General features: G+C 36.9%; 1 protein-coding gene across 1 annotated transcript in view; it reads left to right on the top strand.

Annotated features, from left to right (window-relative positions):
- Positions 1-22,743, top strand: part of SLC36A4 (solute carrier family 36 member 4) — a 93,575-nt gene extending 70,832 nt beyond the window's left edge. The window contains 1 exon segment of the mRNA XM_071432776.1: positions 19,777-22,743. Within this exon segment, the coding sequence (XP_071288877.1) occupies positions 19,777-20,084 (308 nt within the window). The 3' untranslated portion in view covers positions 20,085-22,743.
- The last annotated feature ends 212 nt before the right edge of the window (positions 22,744-22,955 follow it).

Below are 22,955 nucleotides of genomic sequence, written 5' to 3' on the forward strand. Positions count from 1 at the left end.
AATATATACATTGCCTACATACTCTTCTGGTTGTCAAAGATTTGTGAAAAGCACTTACATTAAAGATTTAACATAAGAGCTCCCACTCTCACAAATAGATCACTAAGGCAGTGAAAAGCATGAGTTTGTCCATATTATGATTTCAAGAGCAGGCCCTTTAACATTCATCTATACAATGAGGATGCATAATGCATTCCTTACTTTATTTTGAACTTCTGCAGTTTGGAGTCCTTTCATCTGTCCCTGTTACAGCTAACATAGGAAGGTGGGGTTTGTCTTCCTATAACAGTATTGCATATTTATTGAAATACCTTTCATGGAATGGGACTAATACCTTTACCCAAGTCAAAATCACAAAAGTCTATTGGAGTAAGAAGCAATATTCTTTCATTTTAAGCAAATGCTTATAAGCCAAAATAAATAGGCTTATCAAGCTTTATTTTTCATTTCCTGCCCAATTCTGTCAGGATTTTAGTCATTGAATTTTTGAAACATCATCCTCCAGAAAATCTAACTGTATTTCTACATTTTCTTTTCTCCCAGTGCAGACTAATCACTTTTCATAATGTTCTCATCACCTGTCTGATCTGCATGTTAATTAACTCTGTTGTTTAAATGTTCACTATCTCTCTACTTCAGCATTTCAAGTTTTGACTTCATTACTGATGAATGAAGTGTTCCAGTTCCTTCATTTGTCTACTCAGCCAAAGATTCAACTCTCTAGAATTGGGAAAATATACCTTTGAATTTGATCTCCATAAGTAGGCCGAATATAAAAATTTCAAATATTAAACATACAATTGAGAAAGTTTAGATGTGTATGAGACAGGTTTTTTTCTAGTGCTTTTCTTTTGCTATCCTTGGATATTGCAGATCTTGGAGGATTTATTTTTGTTCTTCAAGTCACGCTGCTGTGTGTCTGACACTTATGTTAAATGCTGTCATTCAGACACTTGTCGTGAATTATCCTTGTGCTGATACATGTAAGTCATCTTTAATTTCAGTTTATCCATAGGAAGCAATTTAGGGTTTGATGAGGTGCCTAAGGAGTATTTAGCTTTGACTGTATGAAAACATAGGGATGTTCAGATTTTACAGCCTGATACTTTGGTGCATCATGCCAGCAAGGCTTGTCTCATTAGTTTGTCCTATACAACTGCAGGTGGTCAGGCTGTGAGGAAAGAAGTCAGATCATTTAGATGCTATAACACCCAGATACAATATTGGGGAGGTTTAATATTGACTATTTTTGAAGACCTGTGTTGGAAAAATTTGGCCACAGCAAATCAGTTGGATAAAATTGTTTTGCACTGATTTCAGTCTTTCTGCAGTTGAGGATACATCTGGGCCAACTGTGAAATAACTTTAATCAGATTTCTTTGGAAGTTCCTAGAATTTCTTTTTTTTTTTATTTAAATGATCGGTTAAAACAATTATCAATGCAAACTGCTGTGTTCTAAGGTCATAATCTAATGCTTTTGATTTAGTTCCACACTCTGGGGTTTTTTGTTAGCAAAACTGAATAAGTTCAACCATAAATATTCCAATCTGCACAGTAATGTGGTAATATGAAACTAGGTAAGGTTTAGACTATTTAATATCCAGTACCATAAAGTATTTGGTTAATTACAGAACATCCATAGAGCATAATGAATATACATGATTATGAAGGGCCACGGCCTCTAAGTTTATTTGAATTATTTTTATTTGTTTATTTGAAATAGGTGCAAGTATTTGATAAAAACAACTACAAAGCTTTTATAACTTTTGAATATGAACCTGTTGAGAAAACAAACGAATTGTGTCTCTTAATGTGCAGAAAGACTTCTCTGTTGGATGTGTGTGACAGCATTAGGGCTATTGGCAATTGTGCTTAGACAGACTTCTTTAAGGTACAGACTAGATAGTTACTTGAGTTGAAATTTAGTGTGATCTATAAGGGAACAGAAAAAGCAGGATCAGTCTCATCCCTAAAGTAATTCTCAAGCTGATACCTAAATATTGAATTGGATTTTGGAAGAAAATTAAACAACCTCATTGAGCTTTACCTTTTTTTCTGTCTTTAACACGGTAAAAGCTTGAAAGATGACCAGAACTTCCAAGTTCTATTCCACTAGATTTATAAAGAGTTACTGTGTCAACACTTAGGATGTAAGAAGTGTGTTTATTTGGAGAGTGTTTGTGAGAGTTCTGCAGCTGCTACGTCACACATTGCATAGTCAAGCCTCAACTAAGCAGTGCTACAAAGTTGATTGTAGCTTGTCAAGCATTGCAGGCTGCTCCTCTCTACTTATTGAAGTAGATATTTTCTAAAACTCTGGGTTTCCAGCAACATCACTAGATTTCAGAAGTTTCTATTTTATACAATTTTAAAATGTATTGTTATACAGGAAAAGCCTTTCTTTAAATTGAATTTTGTTTTCTTGAATGGAGAGATGAAATAATTTTGGATCCTTTTCAATATCATTTCTGAAAGGCTTCATTTTTAATGTACAGTTTTACAGGCAGTTGAACAGTAATGTAGAGTAGGCTGCCTTTTTATTTCTGACACTATATTTTCTTAGACTTGTACTATAAAAACAGTTCATGTTGAAGTAGGTAGCCATTTTTGTCCTGATGTGCAACTGCTGCCTCTTATATGTAGCTTTTTATTTGATTATAAATTCTGCATGGCAGAGATTTCTAGGTATAAAGGAACCTATGCAAAATAACACAATTCTGCGTCAATTTTATTACATGGTAGAATTAAAAATAAAATTATGTCCTCCTCACAGTATTTCCATGTTTCTCTGTTGATACCTAGTTACAAAAAAATTGTCTGAAGTTAAAAGTGAGATTTTTGTTCACTGACGGCATGAGAAATTTTCTGTAAGGAAATAGACCTGTGTGAAATCAAATTGAAAGGGTTTTTTTTGGCATTTATCATAATAAACTCTTTCCACAGCTATATTGTAGATGTCCAAATATTTACCATCACAGTATCTTACCTTATTACATTTATAATCACTCTGGCATTTTCCTTCCTTGAGAATCATTACTTTTCCTTTTGTTTCACCTCTTTCCATCTCCATTTCTTTTAGTGTAGCTAATTCAGGGTTTTCAGAAGAGCATTAGTATGGCAACAACTGAATCAGCCGATGTGCTGTTTTCAACTACTCATCCTGATGCAGCTTTGTAACTGTTTGACACTCATTGAATTGAAAGTGACAAGCCTGCCAGTAATGAAAGTGTCTGTTGAGATCAAAAAGTGTGCTATGTTTCTCTCAGGAAGCCATTTAAACTGCAGTAGGACTATATGATCCAACGCTCTTGATGGCCTCCATCTGGGTACACACATTTGAATGGTCTGGGTTGGAAGGGACCTTAAAGACCATCTAGTTTCAATCCCCTGCCATGGGCAGGGACACTTTCCACTAGAACAGGTTGCTCAGAGCCCCATCCATCCTGGCCTTGAACACTCCAGGGGTGGAACCTGTGCCAGTCTCACATTAAAGAATTTATTCTTGGCATCTAATGTAAGCCCACACTCATTCCATTTAAAACCATTACTCCTTGTTCTTGTCCTTGTTCATTACATGCCATTGTGAAAAGTCCCTCTCCAGCTCTTTTGTAAGCCCCTTTTAGGTACTCGAAGGTGCTAGAAGGTCTCCTCAGAGCCTTCTCTTCTCCAGGCTGAACAACCCCAACTCTCTCACCAGTGTCTTGGCTTTTCATCGTAGGAGAGGTGTTCCATCCTTCTGATCATCTCTGTGGCCTTTTCTTGGACTTGTTCAAATAGGCTCACATCCTTCTTGTGTTGGGGGTTCCAGAGCTGGACACAGCCCTGCAGGTGGGGTCTCAGCAGAGCAGAGCAGAGGGGCAGATTCCCCTCCCTGGCCCTGCTGCCCACACTGCTTTGGATGCAGCCCAGGACACGTGTGGCTTTCTGGGCTGGGAGTGCCCATGGCTGGGCCATGTCCAGCTTCTCACCCACCAGCATTCCCAAGTCCTTCTCAGCAGGGCTGCTCTGATCTGTTCATCCCCCAGCCTTTGTTGGTACCAGAGATTGCCCCAAGCCAGGTGCAGCACCCTTAACAAGACCTCCTGAGATTCCCATGGACCCATTTCTTGAGCTTTTCCAGGTCCCTCTGGATGGCACCCCATCCTTCAGGAGCATCAGCTGTACCGCTCAGCTTGGTGTCATCTGTAGACTTCCTGAGTATGTGTTCAATCCCTTTGTCAATGTCGTCATCAATTAAGGAAAACATTGTAGCAAATATTAAAGATATATATTCTGGGACAAAACTTTTTTTGTGGTGTTAGCAGAGCTAAAGCACAAAGCTCAGGAATAAGTTGGTGCTGAACTGATTTTGGTATTAAAGTTAAAGAGAAAAAACTTCAGTTTTCTGATGGAGAGGTTTTGATGCAAATTGAACTAACATGTTTGAACTAGAATTAAGTATAAAATGACCATAACAACAGAGGTAAAACCTATGAAAGAATAAAAGAACTGTTTTCTAAAGATAAGGCTATCATAGTTGTAGCATAATTTGCATAGTGATCTTTTAGTAGTCTCTTACTGGAGCAGCCAGCTGAAATTATTGCTTTTATCGTAGCCAAAGCCCTCCTGTAGTTTGGGTTTGGGTATGGGTTTGCATTGTTACTAATTCTCAACATATTGGTATTCCATTGTCCTTTCAGTGGTAGGTTGCAGCTTGTACTTCAGAAACTCTTTAAAAATCATTTACTCTTCCTGATCTCTTGCTTTTCTAGCTTAATCCTAGCCTACACAGCCCAGGATAAACTCTAATCAACAGTGAATTAGTAACATAAAAATGAAACTGAGCTACTTTCAGGGCAGGGGTGAGTCAGCAAAGAGAAAACAAACTTCTGAAAGTGTTATGCAGGCAGTGTCTGATGGCCAAGGGAAATGAAGTCTCCCTAACATTTGAAAACCAGATTGGATGGCTTCTATGAAGAGCAGGAAGTTGGGACTCGGTGGTCCATATGGATCCTTTCCAACTTGACATATTTTGTGATTCTGTAGCTCAAAACAGGTTTTCACACAATGTGCCTGTCTTTTTGTGGAAGCCACTTTAGAGCAAAAGAACAAATGGGTCCATTACCCAGGGAATGACTTCTCTGGTTTGCAGCACTGAATAAATAAGCTTACTTATGTGAGCCATTTCATTAAAGAAAACATACAGTTCTGAAGTTTATATTTATTTCTTTATATTTCTCCGCATAGCAGAAAATGAAGTCTGAAGAATTTACTCAATAAAATCTTGGGAATTTTAGGCATTAGAACTCTGTCTCAGGCAGTCGTATCTTGTAATCTTTACTCTGTCCCATGGTTGTATTGCTGAATTGATCTTTATTTCTTGCAAGTATGGGTTAAGGAAAGGCATTATATATAGGCAAATGTTCATACAACTGCCTTATTTTATTGTTTAGCACAAATTGTTTTCCCTTTCTTATAAAGCTCTGTCTGTATCTTTAGTGGTATCAATCAGCCCAGAGTGATGTGAGTGTTTGGTCAAGTGGTCTTCCCTGTGGCTGTGGCTTAAAAGAAGAATGGGATAGTCAGTTAATACCTTTATTGATTTTGCTCTTTGCAGACAGGGTATTTATGTTTCCAGTAAAGATAAGCAGTCTCATTAGTAAGTTGGGAGATGCTGAACACTGTCCTCTCCAGAGGAGCCAGCTCAGTAAATATTTTAGTTAGGGAGTGGTGCAGCTTTGCGGAAGAATAGATACAAAAATGTTGAGCAAAACCAGCTAAGCACTATTTTCTCAATGATATTCCTCTGACTGATTGACAGTGAAGTCTGAGTACTTAATGGGGAGACTTAAAATCTTACTTAGAATACTTTTGAAAGTCATTTAGATACAATTCCAAGCCATTCTCAGATACACATTATAATTAAGACCTATCAAACATTCTACTGAGCAAAGGAGGGAATATGATTGTGGAGCTAGGTAATTCTATGGGAAAAGGAAGATGAAAGTTATTGTCAAATTCCCTTCAGGAGCATATGTAAAATATGGAGCAAAATGCTAAGAGAGGTTGTTACCAATCAGGTTGTTACCAGTCTTTGCAACTTAGACACAGAAGCTATTTCTCCCTTGGAGTATGACTTCGTAACTCAAACTAGAAAACCAGACAAGAACCCTGGCTCAGCCGTGGCCTATGGGATTCCATTTCTCTTTGGAAATGCTGTGCTTATAATAAGCTGGTAGAAGAAAATGGTCCAACTAGTTCAGCTAACTGATCAGGGAGCTGTTTAAAGCAATGATGGGCACACTTTCATGTTTTAGCCACAAATGCAGCACAGAGAAAGATTTGACTGCTGAGCAAGAAGGAAATAATTCATCTAAACATCTCCAGGTCCATTTTACATTTACACATTGCAGACATTTTGTGTTTATTTTCTTGTGGTAATTATTTTAATGCCTCTAAGTAGACCAGCAAGATACTGGCTCTAGTGACAAACTGTGGTCCAGTGAATTCCTTGCTAAGGACTCTGTCCATGTGGAGAATTCACTGGAGAACTGACACGTACTTCTGTGTGCTATGTTTATGGCATTCTGGAGATCACTCAACTGACAGAGGGCATTTAGGTAGGATTTTATGTAAATTTAAGAGTGACAGGAAGACTGATTACTTTTCTGTTGCAGCACTTGTTGAAGAGCAACCTTTGCTTCCTCAGGGGAGGCAGGGGAAGTGCAGTCAACATCACACAAAAGGTATAAGCTCATATAAAAGATGAGAAAACTGATCTTACCCATTTGCATTTCTAGGTTAGGATGAGAGAGCATTTAAAATTTGAATAGATAAATACCACATGTTCACTGTTAATGTTCACTGAGTGAAAAAGAAAATCAAAAATTGATTGTAAGTCTGTTAAAATGAGATCCGGCAGAACACTGCTGCAAAGTTGGGTTACAACTTATTTTCAAAATACTTTCCTAGTTTATTGATGAGGAAATGCATTTTTCCTCAAGCATAGATAGATTGCTGTGCAGAGCGCCAAATGTACGGAGTTTTTCAAGATACCACAAATGATAAGCAGGTTGCAAGTAAGCGTTTTGAAAATTGCCAAGTAGCGAAAGTATTCCTTGAAAATGTTTGAGAGGTTTCCACTGCATATTGAAAACAGAAATAAATCAGATACTCAGGGCCATCAAAGTATAACTTTTGTGCTGGTTTGTATATCTGCATCCTAGTGCCTCTTTTTCTTTTCAATAAAGGGTGAAACATTGCTTTGCTTTCAATTGTCTCTTAAAAATTACTTCATAGCTGGAATTAGTCACTCCAGGCATTTTCTTTGCTAGTGCTTCAAATAAGCATAAAAGCTAGAATATTAATGATGCCTGAGTGTTACTCATGATTTGTTGCTGATCTCACAAAGGTTTTCAAATTTTTGCCTTGTTTTTAAAGGATTGGAAAGAGGTTTATGAGTGGTAGCAGCTTGTTGTGCTTTCTGAACTGCATTCGGTCAAAATTAGCAATTTTTTAATCTTTGTTTTGTTTCATCCACCCTTACCATGTGTAATAAGCAGCAAACTCCTAGTCTTGAGGAACCAATGGAACTATATGAGAATTAAGTCCTCTGTGGATTGATTATAATGACTGCACCAGACTGCAGAGCTAGTACTTCAAAGATTGCTTGTCAGAATAAAGGCAGCTTTAAAGTGTTAGAGCAAAAATAAGGAAAAATTTATAGCACATTTAAATTAATTAAATCCTTGTAGTGTTATGGTTTTGGCATTATTGCTTTATTTTGGTTTTTTATGTGTTTTTCCTTTCCCTGGCTTACTGAAATACAGCAACTCACTCCAAAGAGGAGGATGCTTAGAAATGGCTGTATGACCTGCTTGTAGGATATAGTTGTAAACTCATGCCATGAAAAGGAGGGATGGATAAAACCTTGTCATTTTCTCTTTCTTCTTGTTGAAGGACTTTCTTTTTTACACTGTAATTATTGAGTGATTTGTGTCATCAAAAAAGAATCCCTTTTCTTGACAGTGTATGAAATACCTTGTGATAACAAAGGCAGGGGATAAAATCAGAATGTTCCTTAGCACAAAAATTGTTTTTCATTTAGTTTGTTGTAGATCCTTCAAGGTCTTTGGGAAGGGATGTCATAGACCTGTTCCTAATCTGTCAACATTTGGTGCTGTTAAATACAGAATTTCTTCCTTTACCTTTTGGTTTTTCATACAGTATCTGAAGTGTTATTTTTATAATGAACTGTAATCAATATTATGTAATGCATGCAAATACATATCCACATTTTATAAAATTAAACTATTAAAAATTATTTTGCTAATTAAGTATAATTACCCAGTAAACATGCTGAGTATTTCCGTCCATGGGATATAACACTAAACTTGCATTAAAACAAATACAGAGCATTATCACCGAGGTATGGATATTTGTTCATGACACTGATAGCAAAATTTTGACCTGCTGTGTTGTCTGACCATGTTAACAGTTCTCCAGATTCTCCATGATGTTTAGCTATGCCTAACCTATAAAATAGAGTTGCTTTCTGTGACTTGATGTTTACATTCAAGATGATCCAGCCATCAGTTTTTGTTTATGCCCAGAAACCAAGAGTCAGTACTTACGTATCTTATCATAAGCCCCCTTTTACTTAAATGCAGATCTACCATAGTTTTTTGTCCTTTTATTTATGTTGGAAATCCTCCCAGTCCATTCTGATACCATTTGATGATACCATTCTCTTGTGAGTATTTTCATTGTTCCCTTTTCTTGTTTCTTTCATCAATTTTTTTCCCAGAGGGAAACTAATTAAATTCTTGCTCATCTCATTTATAAACAGCAGTATTATCTCTTCTAATTGAAAAAACTCGTGGCAATTTTGTGTTTCACTTGTTTTCTAAATTGATTCTTACACTGAAAATGGGTAGATCAATATTCTAACTCCATGGTTATAATCACATCCTTAAATCAATATTTACAAAGCTCTTAGCAATGAATAAAGTGGTTTAGGTTCAGGTCTGTTTAGGTTGAGAGTAAAATATTGCTCCAACATTCAGATCAGTGTTTTGGGAACACCAAAGTAATGTAAGATCTTGCCTATACTTAACCCTCAAGGTGAATTTTGTTTTACGAAATTACTCTAGATTTGAATATTACATTATGAATAACAGTGTGGTCCAGAGCTAACAATGAAATCATTATAGGAATTTTTTGGACAGTAAAAAGTTAGGGGTTTGATGAAGTTCAAACATACTGGAATTTGCCTTTTTTCTTTGCTAGTTTACAAGTAAATTTTTTACACTGGTTTACAACTAATTGCAAATCATTTTTTAGTAATATGAGGACCACAGACAGCAAATATACATAATAATTTCCACAAGAATGTTCCAATAAATTTTAATTAAGGCCAGTATTTTTATCAAAGTATGGAGGTAGTATTACATACTGTGATTGTTTTTTTTAGTTGGTTTTATTATTTGATATGGTGGCTGTAATGTCTGCTAGTTAAAAAATTACATTATTACAAAGTAGTATCTTATGCTTGATATTTAGTATTGCCTTTTATTCTGCAGGAGTTCATACTGCTTTATAAAGTATATTCACATATAATCATTTCACTCTCCACTTAAAAGCATTACCAAAGATAGAGTTGGTATGGAGAAAAAAAAAACCACCCCTAAAACAGAATGCAAAGCATTTGAAGATAACCAGAAAAAAAGTTTCTGCTCACACAAGACAAGCCCAGTTCCTTATTTAGAAAAAAATAATGGAATGGTAATTTTGCAGGTGAAAACCCAGTATTTGGGACTTAAGCCTCAGTCCTTTGAGGAACATGTACAACCTGAGTTCCCCTATTCCTGTGTAACTGCTGTAAGCACTAGATCATTTTTTCTCTTTTCCCATCAAGGTGAAAAGATGATGGTGAGCTCTTTGAAAATTACAGATACGGGATAATATGAGTTGATACAGGCTTCTGATATGCAATCATGTATTTTTGTTGGGTATTGTTCTACTTGGGTCACAAAAAACTAAGAAAGAGTGCCTAGGAGGGTGCCTCTTCCCTTGGGTGTGCCTGGCATGCAGTGAGTGTTCCCAGACAGTGGCAAAGTGTGATCCCTGCTCGGCTGATGGGATGCTGGGAGAGGAAAGGAGCTGTGCCTGAATTTCCCTGTGCTGAGCTGGAGATGAGTTCACCCATGTGATGAAGCAAGCTGCTCTCTTTGAACTTCATTTTGTGAGGTGAAATACCCACAAATTAAGACTAAAAAAACATCTGCAGATGACTGCATTTTTTGATGGATTTGGACTGCAGGCCATAATTCAGTACTGTCAACACAAGGAGCTGAACCTCAACCACATGATCCTCCCCAGGAAGCCAAGGCTCTTGGCAGCTTCTTGTTTCTATATCATTAATCACCACAGCAGGCTTTAACTAGCCTGTGCCTCTGACACCAGCTGTTGCAAAGCATTGTTTTGGAAATGCACTGGTCATCCCACTGCAGTCTGGTTGTTGGTGATTGTTATCTTTTAAAGGAAATTATTTTTTAATTTACTTTTGATACGTTGCAGCAAGTTCGCAAGTTATTTATTACCATGTCAGTAATAATAGAGTACATGCCACATGCTATAGCTACTAATCATACCCAATACCTCTGTTTTTCACAGCCCAAAATAAGTAGGCCAATTCAGATACTTAAAAACAACATGAGAATCCATGTATTTGCTTTTTATGAAAAACTTTTTAACATTGTGTGTGAAATCAGAGTGTGGCTTCTGATTTGAAAATGGCTAAAATTTCTCTGTGAAATAAACCATTTTGTGTAGTAAAGTACTTAGCACTGCTATTACTTAAATAATATGATGTGTAATCTGAAGTTATCAATAAGCAGGAATTAATATGTTTTTAAGCCATTTTCATAAAAGTACTCTGAAATATCACTGTTAAAATATCAAATTTGATCCAGTTTTGAATCAGGATTAAAAATTAATGATGTAAATTAATGTAAATTAATCACTTAAATGTGATGTCAGCTCACTTTCAACACTGGTACTTTGTGATAGAGGGACATATTTAGATATTAGTGTTATGGTGAGCGCATTATTATTTTCTAGGTTTAAAGAACATAATTCACGTCATCTTAAGTGATCATTTAGTGTTTTTATAAGTTACAGGAAGCTTTTACTTTCCCTACTAGCTGTAGGATTTCTGCCAGCCTCCAGGTAGAGCACAACCCATTACCAGCTATTGTTTGATCCATTAAGGTTCTTTGCTTCTCTGTTTTCCCTCCATTCAGACACAAGAATATTGTGGCAGACAGTGTCAAAGACCTCAAATTGAGGTAAATAACATCTACTGCTCTCCTCTCATCCATAAATCCAGACATTGTATCAAAGAAGGCTATCTGGATGGTCAGACATGATTTCTCCTACATAAATCTCTTAATTTTCTGTTCCCAGATACCCTTTTCTCCTTCATGAGCCCTGCAATATGCTCCAAGATGACTTTGCTCCATGATTTTGCTAAGGACCAAAGTAAATATGACTTGCCTGTATTTCCCTCTGTTATTCTTTTGGCCTTTCTTGACAACATTTAATTTCCCTTGTCACCAGGGATTTCCCCCAGATTCTATGACTTGTAAAAGACAATACAGAGTAGTGTTAGAAGGACATTGGCCAGTTCTCTTCAACATTCTTAAATTCAACTCTTCATGTTCTGTATATTGTTGTGGTTTGAGTTGTCTCAAATAATCCCTGATTCAATCTTCATCTCCCAAAGGAAATTCTTCTTATTGAGTTCTTGAACTGACACCAGGGACTGGGAGGCTGACTGAGGCCAAGGCAGCACTGGATACCTCAGCCTTTGCTGGGTGTGCTCTCCCTAAATCCCACACTCCATCCAGGAGCAGGCTCACTTTCCTCCTTCCAGCCTTTTGTTGTCAGTGTGGTTGTAAAAGCTTTTCTTATTCCCTGTAACATCTCTTAAATGTGTCTGTTTAGTAGAATTTTCTGAACATCCAGACTTCTCCATGTGATTTTTCTAAATTTCTCTTTTATGGCATGTCCTCGCTTAAATCTCTTCTTTGTGGTTTTTCTTGGTACAGAGCTCTGTGATGAATTCTCTGATTAATCAAACTGGTCTGGTACACTTCCTTCTTTGGAAATTCTGCAAATTAATGTGTTCCTGCTGGTGGAAGCTGTAGCACGTATAAACAATCCCTGGTCCCCAAAAACAGGGGTTAGAGACTTAGAAGTTTCTTAAAGGCTATTTAGAGCATAATCTCCTTGTTATGTTGATTTTTTTAATACTTGGTGAGAGGAGAGAGGGCTAACTTACTCTATTACTTAATATATTGTTTAATCCTTAGATGGTGATTAGAGAAGATAATTTACCTGACATGATTGTTACAATTTATGGCACCCTGATGGACTCTATTACTACAAAAGGATTCCAAAATAACAGATGCTTCTTGTCATCTTAATCATCTGTTTCTTCAATTATCTATATTAAAGAAATGTAAAATTTTATTATGAAACAGGAAAAGAAGCCTGAAGGATAAAGATAAGTAATTTTTACTATTCCTAAAGGTGTCTTTGTTGATGTTTCTCCTTCATATTTGTGTGTTTATGGAGCAAAGTATATTAGCTTGAGATTAAGTATGTTCAATTTCATCTTCACCACATTATTTCTTGCTTTATGTAGTAATCAAAAGGCATATAATGAAAATTTTATTTTCAAGGGTAATGGCAAGACAAACTTTTTAATATAAAATTTTAATACAAAATTATTTGAATTTATTATTGCTTTTGTTATGAAACTGCTAAGTAGCAGCCATGTATCCCTGCTTACTTTCCTGTGGGATAGCTTGATATATACAGTGCATCCAAGAGAAAGATTGGGGAGTATGGAGTGATGATGGTGAATATTGGAAAGTACCATTCTTTAGCATCATTGGAAGCAGTATGCCTGGCTCTTCAAGGCTTAGCCATTCCTCCTGACTCTTTTCTTCACCTCTGCTCTCTGTAGCAAAAACAGTCTTGTCCTTGGATAAGCAAACATTAATTTTGCTTGCGTGGTTCAAAACCTTTCAGCTGTCTCAGAGCCACAAATTATTTTGAGAGAGTGAGACAAAGAGGACAAAAGTTCAATTGTGGACTCCTTTCTGGTGAGCCTGTAGAATCAGGAGACTGCCAGTGGGAAGTGCCAGTACTTTTATGGTCTAGGATCATCCATTTGGCGCTTAGTATTTCTGAGTTTTGCTGTATGCTTTACATTCATTCCTTGAATCCAGAAATGCATGTTAACAGCTGGCTGCATTATATCACTGGAGCATGTCTTAAAAAAATTTTTTATGATAAAGTATCAGCAGCAAAGCTCAAATAAATTTACTGCAGAGACAAATTAATAAATAAAATGCTTCAGATCTGACAGCCTGAAACAGGTGCCATTTCTGACCACATGGATTGTAGTTAACTAAATGGTCAAATACATTTACACCTAATGTGGTGTGTGCTGTGCCAAGCATGTCTGCTTGCTGGTTTTGTGAAGACCACTTGATACTGCAGCTCTGGACAAACTACAGCATGAGGATGTTCCTTGGCCTCTCACAGTCTGGTTTTCTTGGTGTGTTGCCATCTAAGGGGGGTGCTTAGTAAAAATACATTAATTCTGAAGATCTGATGGGGACAGGCAGAACAGGATGAAGAGGCCAAGCTACCACTGGCTGCCACTTGGGCATTTGGCTCAGAGAGAGAAGTCAGTCTGGGGGTCCCAAGGAGGAGAATAGGGGGAACAATTGCATTGTAGCTGTGTCACTGCTGCTTCATCCCTGTCCCTGTGAAGCCACACCTGCTCACACAGCCTCCTTCTGCACTGGATTGTTGTGACACTGGATTTTGCTTAAAATGGGTGCAGGTTGTGGAAGCTGAAATCTGAACTAACTGTGCTGCCTGAATTTTGGGGTTATATAGAGCACAGACAGCTTAAGGGGAGTGATTTTATTAGTGGAGCAAGGGGGGAATGCTGCCTTTGAACAGGTGTCTCATAGCAGTGGTATGTGCCAGTCCTTTGCCCTGGCTGTAGGTATTTTAAGTAGCCTGGTAAGAAGACTGGACTCAATGCTGCTGTTAAATTGCTCTTTGGTCTGGTGTCATTCTTCATCTGTCTTTCTGCTTAAGGAATAAAAATAATAAAAACCCTTCTGATAACAGTTTTGACATCTTGGATGCAAAGTGCTGTAAAACCTGAATTTATTTACATGTTTGAGAAGAGTGGGGGGCTCTGGGGAAGGGATGGATCTGCCCATTCCCTGCTGTGTGTCAGGGCAGTGTCCTTTATCACCCCTCCTTGTGAAGGATTAGGATACTGAAACCATCTTCTCCTGTGTGAGTCTGGTCTTTCCTACTAGCACAGGACAAAGCAATCAAAAATGTGGTGGTGTAGTGTGAGGGCAAGTGATGTGAAGTACTTTATGTTTCTGTCTCTCATACTGTGTGTTGCAGGAAGATAATGATGAAGGAGTTTTTCATTCCAAAGGGAACAAAGACAAACTAGATGATGTGTGTGGTTGTCCTGTGTGAAAACTGTCCCTCTTTCTCTCCAATGTGCAAGTAGAATTCATCACCTCATATATAACTGCAACGTCTTCTGCTTTGTTCCTTTTCCCATTTAGTTTTGGTTTTGAGATTGAGCAAGTTTAAAAGTATGCCTTTTAGAAAATTGGATTAAGAAAGTTACTTTTTGTGAAGACAATCTAAATATATTTTTAAGAAATTATCTTCTATATGTGTCTTAGAGTCTTAATGTCTCAACAGCTGAGACAAACACCACCTAAAACCCTATGTTAATTATCATTTTTAGCAAAAAATAAAGTAAAATTATGCCAGAATCTTTAACTAAAATCCTTTTTTTAAACTGCAGGTATCAACATGTAAATTATTCACAAATGTTCTTAAGTTATTATTTGCATTGGTTTATCTGCAGATAGATAACAGTTTTTACTTGATCTCATATTCCTTTGTACACATGTATCAAAACAGTTTGGTGTCCACTGTGGAACGCATTCTTTTTTATTAATTTACATGAGCAACTTCTCATGGAAACATTAGATTTTGTTAGACTTTGACATTTATTTTTAAAAGGTGAATAGTTTTAATTGTGATGTAGGACTTGAGAAGATGATGTTATCTTGACTTGCCAGTTGTCCAGCCTGCACGTGTATGCTCCTTGCAGACAAACTGGCTGAGCCTTCTGGGGCAGTCCATATCAGAGAAATGTTCTTCCATTCTCACAAAAGATAAAGGAAAAAAACCTTGGGCAAAGTGGAGGGAAATGTTGCAGAAAAGGAGGAGGGAGTTGGAAGAAAATATGCAGGTGCTGCATTAAGGAAGGGGATCCAGGAAACACTGCAGTAGGGGGAGGGAAGAAAAGGATGCCAGATTTAGTGGCTGAGCACTACTGCAGTAGAGAAAGATGGACAGAGGGGGCAGCCTGGGATATTAGATAGGAAAGAGCATTCAGGCTGAAATTTTGAATTGCTGTTTTACCTACAGGCAGAATTCTTGGCAATTTTAACTCATGGAAGGGATCCTTTCCTTACCATATCATAGACATCTATGTATGCTAAGAATACAATTTTGTTTTGTGTTTTTTGGAGGTCATATGGATGCCAGACACCCATCAGTGTCGTAGTCTGCTTTCTGGTCCCGGAAAAGTGGTACAAATAGAAAGTTTGGTGTATGCTGACTTCCTGCAGGACAGGGGCCTCCCCAGCACTGTCACTTCCCTTTGAAGAGAACTGGTTGTATATCACTTGAGACAATTATTTTACTTTTCAATTGTATGAACTTACCACTCCCTAGTAATATCCAACATTTTTTGTACTTAAGAGGCCCCCAGTCTTTTTGACTATGCCTATTTATAAAACCTACTGTTAGGACAATATTTTTGTGCCATACTACTGATTTGGTAGTGTATGTACTACTTCTTTTTTTCAGATGCAACATTTGAATACCACTAACCTGGTTTTCTTTGTCAGAATTATGTTTGAATACCTAGATAAAATCTAAAATCTGGTATTATCAGAAAAATAATTTCTTTTAATAATTTTAGTGAAGACATATTAAATAGCTTTATTATTGAGGAAAAGGAAAATACAGTCGAAATGATTATTATTAGCATTTTAAATTTCAAAATTGGTTTCTGGGGTCCTAAAGATGCTTGTAAATTAATTAAGTCCTACTAGAAGTATGGGAATAAAGGCTTTTTAAGTGAATTCTGTGATTAAAGTGTCCTGATGAAGTCATAATATGCTTTGCTTTTGAACTATCTATGGATAGGACCAAAGTTATATTCAATCTTTACTTACATCCATGGATCCTGATTACAGCTGTGCCCATCCTGTTTACAGATTTAGCATGGCATATACATTACTTTCTGATATAAGTAAGGGAGCTCAATAGTTGATTACTGGTGGAAGTATTGGAATATGGTAATCACCTATTTGACTTCATCAGCAGGTAAAATGCATTTAGGTTGGGTGGAAATGGCAAAACTTTGTTCCTCCCCAGCAATCTCACTGGAATTGTCTCCCAAGAAGCAAGTTTGGCAACTAATACACTGATTCTGTAACAAAAAGTTGTAAAAGAAGCAGCACTACAAAATAAAGATAATAAAATTAAGAGTATCATCCCACTGGGGTGTTATGTCCCTTAAGAGAATCTAAACATTGCACTATAGCATTCCTCCCCTTAAAAAGTCTCAGCTGACCCAAATGTGGAACTACATAGCTGAGAGAGGCTGGAGAAACCATGAGTTGTAGTTTTTGAGATTAGACTGCAGAGTTTTAGAAGCAATATGATTATACCTTTTGTTATCTCTGCAGAATATTTTGTTCATATGGCCCACACTCTTTTATTCAAGCCTAAAGACAATTTAACTGTTGACCAAAAAAAAGTGTCTTATTACTAATACAGAACTTACTTCTTCAGCTGAGCTTCCAAACCAGAAGGTTTCATAACTGCTGATGAAGGATCAGAATTTCTTCTTTACATTGTATTTTTGAAACCTACAAATGGCTGGGAAAATCAGGCTTCCTACTGTAGGAATGCCCCTTATTTGCTTCTGGAAAAAGGAGCCCTTTCTTAACTCTTGAATACATTCTTTGGTAGGTAATAAACATGCATTGTATTTCTCTTGGCTTGTTAGGGAATAAATAAGACACTAATTAAAACCTTGAAACACTTTTCTAAACTTCCTCCCACAGCAATATCCAGATTCATACAAATTTGTATGAGTCAGACAAACGTTTGATGAGATTCAAATCAACACACTGCATTTTGTTTTTCTGTAACTTGAAGCAATTACAAACTAGAGTTGGATTTTTTTCCAATTAAAAAATATGAAACATAGTCTCATTATTTTAATAAGTGTTGGAATCAAAACTATGAACTATAAATTAATGAGTGCCTTCTAAACTCTGGACACATGTGGAACTGAAAGAGGTCTATTATAGAAGTTGAAAATCTATATTTAATGAATACACCCACTACATCTATTGAATTGGCAAGATAATAAAGTGTGCAGCCCTCTCTTTTACTTTAGAACAACACATTCAACATAGTCATTAGCTGGGAGTTTTACCAGACACTGCAATACACTTCAGCTGCACTTTTCAGTTACTTTTGGACTCTATATGGCTGTGTAAATATCACACATAGCAATCTGGTCTGAGTGCTCATCTTGTATTGTTTGTACGTTTATGGTGCCTACTCTTGTGGCTTGAACATTTATGGCTGCAGAAGTTACAGTGGTGGGTATTTAGTGACTTTTATTAACTTTGGCATAATTCCTTTTGCCTTTCATTCAGCTTTGTCCTGGATAATGCATAAACATGTGACATTTCCAGTCTTCAAATGTCACATCATGTAACGGAAGAAACTGTTTGGCATTTAGTAGGTCCATCCTAACGGTGGGATAAATAAAACTGTCTTACCTTTTTTTGAGTGCCAGGGTGTTTTTAAGGTTTCCACTTCTGTCTCTGCCAAGTTTTTCTTTGACTAAACAGTGCCTCTCATATCTCTGTAGAATCCCAAAGTGTTAATAAACTACAGTCATCTCAAGCAGGAACAAGTTAATCGATTTTTTTTTCTGGCAGATCTGTGCATGATATGTTCCTTTCAAATAGGATGAGCTAGTGAATCCACTTTCCCTCTGCAGTTTTGTACATTTTAGTCTTAGCTCCTTTTTATGTGAGAACTCTATAGGTACAAGTTTCATTAAGATGTGTAGCAAAGTTGCCAGGCAGCAGTGGACAACTCTTGTGTTCCTTAAGTGAATTTTGAGTGTATTTTCCAGTGCAGTTTTCCCAAAGTTATCCTCAATGGAGAGCATCAACAGGAACATCATTTGAGTATGCTGCCTTTCATAATCACAGTGTGTCAGAATTGATGCAGCTGGTGCCATTCAGCCCACAGCAAAGACACTCTACAAATAGAAAGCACAATTTCATGGTTATGCATTATAAAGCTAATATACACCTTTTGGTTTTCATCCTCACATATCCTGCCTGTTCCATTTGTTCATTACCATAAACACTGAATAACATATGGTCAGTGAAATTGCTCTAAAACCAAACATGCTTTTATTTTGGCTTCAGAGTGAAGAAGGGAGTTAGGGAAAAACCAAAACATATTACATGGTATTTTTGTGTGTGTTAATGCATGGTATTAATGCTGGTGTCATTTACACCTCTTTTCCACTTCCCCTTTCTTTATGATTGCTTCTTTGTCTTGATGAGATGTGGTGGAAGGGTGCAAACAGTCTGATGCTCTTTACACTAATGTCTGATAGTTAAAAGGCAGTATATTCATGGAAGGGAATAAAGACATTTCTGCCACATACAGGGGTCATATAGAGGCTTTTGAAAGCTGTTTTCTCATCCAGGACTGAAAACAAGACACAGCTGATATATCTGAGTTAATACTAGGGGACCTTGCCAGCCAAAGCAGTTCAAACCAGAAGTGTTTCTGGTCCAACATGAAGGATACTGTTTCTGTAACTGTTGTAGTTTCAGGAGGTGACACTGGCCAAGCTTAAAAGGATTACTGGGCCTTGTGTTCAGACTCCTCTTGGCAGGGCCAAGTTCTCATTTAGTTAACTAGGCAACTATTACAGCGACATTTTACAGACTGAAAGCAGTTGTACAAACCAAGATTGTTCAAGTGTGTAGGTAAAAGTCACTTAAATGACTGTGACTGCCAAGCCACACAGGTTTGTTCATTTTGAATAATTTTATGTGATTTTTAGATTATTAATTATACAAATTAATAGACAGTAATATATTTTTGCCCCCTGTCTCCTGAGCAGCATGCAACAGCCCCTTCTACTCTTCCTCAGCTTTTTTTCCTTCATTCTAAAAATCTATCGACAACCAAAAACTCAAACATTTCCTTGCAATTTCATATCATTCATTTCTCTGTGATTTGCAGGCCAAATCTCTTTACCCTGTAGGTACAAGAATACTTTAACTTGATGCTCTGCCAGCTCATGCAGAAATTCAGAATTGAAGCTGGGTCTCTCAGATGAGCATGAAGATGTGGGTTACTGACAAATATGTGCATTAATCTATAGTTCACATACACACACTATCTAGTGCTATATAGGAGCTGGAAAAATACAGAATGATGGAACTTTGTAAAAAGCCTGAACCACTTGATGATGTGTTTGTTACAGTTTTGTTTCTCATGAGGACATTGAATCTGAAGCCACCATTTCTCCTGTTGTGCTTTAGGTGCTGTAGCAGTTCTGATCCCTCGCCTAGACTTGGTGATTTCTTTCGTCGGAGCCGTCAGCAGCAGCACTCTGGGACTGATTCTGCCACCTCTGGTTGAAATCCTCACTTTCTACAAGGAAAACCTAAGTTTATTGACAATATTTAAAGATGTTTTTATAGCTGTGGTTGGATTTGTTGGATTTTTAACAGGGACATACGTAACGGTTGAAGAAATAATTTATCCAGCATCCACAGTTCTTGCTAATGCAACAGGGAGCTTTCCTGAAGATGTAAATGCTACAGATTTGGTGGTTGGGTTAAAGTAATTAACCAGGCACTGTGAACTGTTTCAATCCTTAACAAGAAATTCTTGACTCAGGACCTGCTTTCAACTACTGGTACTGTGTAAAGAGGTACAGTTTGTAAGATGTAGGATATACATGTGAAAATACATTATTTTTTTAGAAAGTAATTATATATCTCTTCTGGACTTTGAATGAAAAGTTACAAGATTTTGTTTTGTTTATCAAAGCAATATTACTTTCATGCAAAAACATTCAACATCACACATGATAAGCAGTTTATTTTTGTACATTTTGGTAACTGTTACCCTGACCCATTTTTTACACAATTTCTTTATCCTTTATTTCAACTATACAAAAGTATGAAATGCTGTATTTTTTATTGCCTGTGGCTTGAAGTCTGTAGACTACATATCTATATTTCTATTGGAACATATAATAATTATTTTTGCATTTTTATGTTCTGCCTTAAGTAGTATCTAACATGCTCTTTACGTATTTTTGCTTCTTTTGTCTTTTTTGGAAAAAAAAATAGTAAGTTCATAAGTTGGTATCTGGCTGGAAGTTAGTTTTGTTTAGCAAGCCTGCTGGCTGAGTTCCTATGAACAATCCTGATTTTCAGGGTTCATATTTGACTTTCTGTCTCACACTTCATAGATGACTTTCACTCCAAATGTTGAAGCACTATTTTTGGTCTTATTTTCTAAAAACCCTATAGTTTGTGCAATAACATAACTATTTATCATACTCATTCCTGTTATGAAGAAACAATTTTTTCTACAGAATATTTTTAATCATAACATTCCCCCAAGAAATATGTTATGCCAAAACCTCTCCACTGTAGTCATACAAATTAAGATAGAAATATATGTAATATTTTGCCTGCCTTCAGTATATTCCTCAGAAATTTACCATTTGGTAATCTACCATTTGGCATTACAGTGCTAGAGTAATATACTACTAAATATATCTATATTTATATTTTCTCTGAAGAATATTTCCACTGTCATCTTCCAGCTGGAGACTGTAATGTGCACTTTTATCTCCATGTGGATGAGGGCATTTCTGATAGGGATTTGTTACAGCATGTAGTTTAAACTGCATGTATTTGTTCAAGCAATAGTTCTGAGTAATCCTCTAATTTTGATTTTAGCATGGACAAAATTAGATACTTGGCAGGCACTTGGAAGGGATGAGTCTGCCTGTGTGATACCACAGATTAACCTTTCTTATGGAAGTGCCACAGCAGAGCAAATGCAGGTAGTTAGCAGAGAAGAAAAAGGTAACTTCAGCTTTTCATCTTGAAGGATTTTTAGTCTTTAAGCTGTTTTAAAAGACATTAAATCTCAGTGTTTCTGTCTGTTTCATAGTGAATCTGTTACTTACCTGACCCATACACCTATAGAATATACTTCTGTGCGGCATATTTTACTTGACATGAAATACTTCTGCAAGAAACATCTTTAGTAGGACTGAGAGGATTTAAATGCAAGTTACTTTTCCTCTTGGTTTTTCATCTTTCTACTTGTGTATTGGGAGAATAAAGGGCTTTGAAGTCCATTCATATCTGTTCTACTTCAGTTGTGTCCTGGTGAGCAGCTCTGAGAAGGTGCTTCTACCAGGGTGCAGAAGGACTGGTCCAGTTCAGAGTTTGGTGATGATTTTGTCAGGTGCAAGTGAATACTGCCATGCTTCTATCAATGAATATTTGCTGAGCTGGATACTTACAGCCTACAGAGGTGACCCTGATACCCAGTGAATGTAACATAGACTTGTGAAACTCACATAACTTGTTCAGAAGCTTGATGGGTTTGAGGGTTCTGATCTTAGCCATCAGACCTTGGAAAGGCTGGCCCAAATACAAAGCCATGCACATCTTCCTGCTCTGACTGCAGTGCAGCCTGTCAAGGCACAGGTTTCCAGAGCAGTGAATGGCCACCGACTGACCAGGTATGAAGTAGTGCTTTTATGCAGTTGGCCAGTGTAGCCAAGTCTAACAATGTTATATATTTTGAATCTTTAAAATGTTTATTAATGTATTTTGCACAATGTCAATTTTCTCCTACAGTGTAGGATTTTTATAATTTTAACACTCATACATTTGCATGGCCTGCTCTTTCAGACAGAAGGAGTCAGGAACCAGAGTGTCCTGCTTTGGATAAGATTAAAATGTCATGTGGTAAAAAACTAAGTCTGACTAATGAGAGTGTCCTGTAAAGCATTGCCAAAGATTTAAGAGAGAGGAAATTCTGACAGAAACCTCTTCTGAATAAGAGTGTACATTCAGCTTTTAAAGTGCTGTAATATTAGTTGCAAGTTAAGAGGCGGGGAATGAAACTGAGAGATTTCATAGGTATGGTTTACATTAAGGTATATATTTAAGATGGAAATGTACTTTAGCACAAGCTAAATTAAACTGCAAAATGTGTGATTAGCTTATGTTCCTGACAAGGAGCAGAAAGCCTTTGTATTTATATACTGTATATGAACTTATATTTTACAATATAATATTGTTAACAGTTTTAATGTAATTTAATCATTAGCTGCACTACAGGTAACTGGATAATTTTCTTGTCTGTAACTGTTCATCCTCAAGTATTGGGCGAATAAGAGGATGGGTTTGCCTGATGTTCTGTAAAACTTTAATCTTCTGTATCAATAAAACTACAAATTACCCTGCAAACTCAGTGTTATCCTGCCTGTTTCCACTACTGGATCACTAGAAGAAATAGCTGTCCTACTGCAGAATTTACCTTTGAAGTTGTCCAAGGAATGGAGACTGATGTGAGAAGTCACATGCAAGCTCTAGAACTGATTTTTCATTGATAACAAATCTCATTTTAATGTCACATAGGCAGTCATGAAAAATCCCACCCTCACTCCAAGGGTTTTCAT

Source organism: Agelaius tricolor, unplaced genomic scaffold (genome assembly GCF_023055355.1).
Source record: "Agelaius tricolor isolate 1412-34295 unplaced genomic scaffold, bAgeTri1.0.p SCAF_9, whole genome shotgun sequence".
NCBI lineage: Eukaryota > Metazoa > Chordata > Aves > Passeriformes > Icteridae > Agelaius > Agelaius tricolor.